Consider the following 2,775-nt stretch of genomic DNA (forward strand, 5'->3'; position numbering starts at 1 on the left):
CGAGCGAGCGGCGAGCGCCGCGAGCACCGAGAGGAACGCGAGCACCAGCATGGCGGGGCTCCGACGCCCGCTGCCCGGCTGCTACTGCCGAACCGCCGCGGCCGTGAACCTCCTGCTGGGCGTCTTCCAGGTCCTGTTGCCCTGCTGTCGCCCGGGAGGGGCTCAGGGACAAGGTCAGCCTCGCGCCGCTGGACTCGCTTTGCTCCTCACCCCGCCCCCCTTCTCTTTCTTTTAGGGAACTGCTGAAATCTATCAGAGGGCTGAGGAGAGGAAAGGGAAAGGGCAGCAGGAGGAAGGAAAGCTGTTGTAATTCTTGGCTGATAATGCTTTCGGACCACGGCGTCCCCTCCTGCGCCCCCCTCCTCCGGTGCAGCCCTAGAGCTGGGAAGTCGCGGGGCTTGGGGACCGCTAGCCGCGCGCGCCCCAGACCCTTTGTGCGCGGGCCCCTGCGCCCCGGGCGCAGCCCCCGCTTTGTGTGGCGCGCGGGTGCCCCGCCGCGGCCCGGCTTTCTGCAGCTTTGTTTCCCCGAGCCGGGCCGCCCGGGTCCACACCCCAGATGCTCGGGCTGTGGAGCCTGGAGTGCCCTGAGGTGGCTTCACTCTCTTGTCTCCTTACTACCACCACCCCGAGCCTGCATGCTGTTCCCTTTCCCACGGAGGGGACGCCGGCTCACACTCGTCTATTGTGTTTTTATCCTTGGCTTGCTCCTCCGATGGCCTCCACTCTTAGAAGGAAAAGGAGACTTGTTTTGGTGAGGCGGGTGGCATGAGGGGACGATAAGGGAAACAGGAAGCGTTTCTTTTCCGTACATTAAAAACGTGGTGTGTTTTTTGGTGTTCGTGCAGCGATTGAGCCCATGCCGAACGTGGTGGAGCTGTGGCAGGCAGAAGAAGGGGAACTCCTGCTGCCCACTCAGGTAAGGACGACCAGGTGACAGGGCGGGTGTGGGTGTGCGAGGGAGGAGGGGCCGAGAGGCGGCCGGCACCCCCCCACCCCCCCCCCCGACGGCACAAGCGCTCGGGCCACTTTGCATGGCAAATAATCGGTCGGGCAGAGCCTGAACACCTGGCAACGGTGGCCTTCCCGGCTGCCTTCCGCGCCATGTGACGGGGTGTGAGTCACACCAGCCCCAAGTTCAGAAGGTGGGAGCCCAGGCCACCTCAGCAGGGCCATGGCCAGAGACTCTGCGCAGAGGGGCTGAGCCAGGCGGGCTGCGCGGTCGGCGGGTGGTCTGGGGCACGCTGTTCTCTCTGCAAATGAGCTGGTGCTGTGTGCATGGCAAGTGGTTGCAAGGTTGAGGACAACAGTACTGATTTCATAAATGTTAGTGGTATTTGTCATTAGCGTTAAGTAGCTTTGGGATAACGATGTGACTTTAAAAGATTGTAAACTTGGATTTTCTCCAAATGCCTTTAATTCTTGTTAAAATACACCCACTTAAGAACTTGAATTTCAAGTTTTTTCGTCCATATGATTTAATGATTGCATGTGGAAAAATAATTACTAACATTTTATTGGGAATCTGCAGCATCATATAGGGTTTACTGCTGCGGCAGATAACAGTACTGCAAAGCTTTGGTGTTTTTAAGTTTTAACTTTTACAAGAAATTCCCATTAACTGCGCATTTTAATTAAATGTTGTTGACTGCTATTCACCAACAGTAGTGACTCAAACGCATTTTGTGGGGGAGGGGTTTGAATTCTAAGGGAATATTCAGCTGGTGTGCAGTCACTTTTAAGATGTTCATTTCTTCCCACATTGGTGGCAGCACTTAGTTCTGTGTTGTCTCTTGTGGCTGTTTAGAAAAACAGGATGTCTAGCTCTAACTTCAGGGGAGAGGCTGTTCAGTTTTACATTTCAGCCTTCCCCCTCCTATGTGAAACATTAAGAGTGCTGGTTTTCAGATATTTGGAATATTCTCTTTGGCCAGGGCTAATGAATAACAGCTTCAAGACGGAGAGGTGATTTTAGAGGAAAATTTTCCTGGACCTTCCCTGACGGAGAGCAGGCTGAATGAGACCAGCCCTTTGAGAAAAGGCCCCATCTGGATGGGAAGGAAACAGTGCTTGCTTTTCCTAAAAGTTTATTCCCAAATGTATTCTTTTTTCTCACTATAAACAATATATGTGTTTTGTTGAAGGTTTGGAGAATGCAGAAAGACAAAGAGCAAATTAGAAATTGATCATATTCCTACTGAGAGAAATATACTTAAAAAGTGGTTATATTTGTGCTTATCAGAGCTCAGCAGTGGCATTAGTGGTATTTTGAGCCAGAGAATTTTTTGTTAGGAGAGGCTGTCCTGTGCTCTGTGGGGTGGTGAGCAGTAGCATCCTTTCCTCTACCCACTGGCTGCCCGTGGTACTCACTGCTCCCGCTTCAACCTTCCCTTCCCCCAATTTGACAACTAAAAATGTCTCCAAACATTACCAGATGTCTCTGGAGAGCAAAACTGCCAGAATGGGAGAAAATTTTTGCATGTTTTTGTATTTGCATTTTTACCCAGTGGTAGTTTCCATCTCTTATTGGCTACCCAGAGTAAAAGAAAAGTAAATTATAGACTAGTGAGTCTATTATGGATTCCTGTTTGTTAGAGCATTAGTTGAAGATTCACTCAGACATGGAAATGTCAAGGCCTGTGATATAATTATTTTATTTATAGGCTCCGAAGTTATTTCATAAAATTCTTCATTTCTGGTTCGGCGCCTGTGGCTCAAGCGGTTAAGGCGCCAGCCACATACACCTAAGGTGGCAGGTTTGAATCCCCAGCCTGGGCT

General features: G+C 51.4%; 1 protein-coding gene across 6 annotated transcripts in view; it reads left to right on the plus strand.

The window, feature by feature from the left end:
* The first annotated feature begins 6 nt into the window (after positions 1-6).
* TMEM131L (transmembrane 131 like) overlaps positions 7-2,775 on the plus strand; it is a 185,707-nt gene continuing 182,938 nt past the window's right edge. For 5 of the 6 annotated variants that reach the window (XM_023513471.1, XM_023513472.1, XM_023513473.1 and 2 more), the window contains exons 1-2: positions 7-173; positions 846-916. In XM_023513471.1, the coding sequence (XP_023369239.1) occupies positions 50-173; positions 846-916 (195 nt within the window). In that variant the 5' untranslated portion in view covers positions 7-49. Of the gene's footprint in view, positions 174-302; positions 752-845; positions 917-2,775 lie in introns of those variants that run through there. The other variant, XM_023513475.1, reaches the window with a different exon arrangement.

Source organism: Otolemur garnettii, unplaced genomic scaffold (assembly GCF_000181295.1).
Source record: "Otolemur garnettii isolate 467f Iridium unplaced genomic scaffold, OtoGar3 scaffold00041, whole genome shotgun sequence".
In the NCBI taxonomy this organism is placed as follows: Eukaryota; Metazoa; Chordata; class Mammalia; order Primates; family Galagidae; genus Otolemur; species Otolemur garnettii.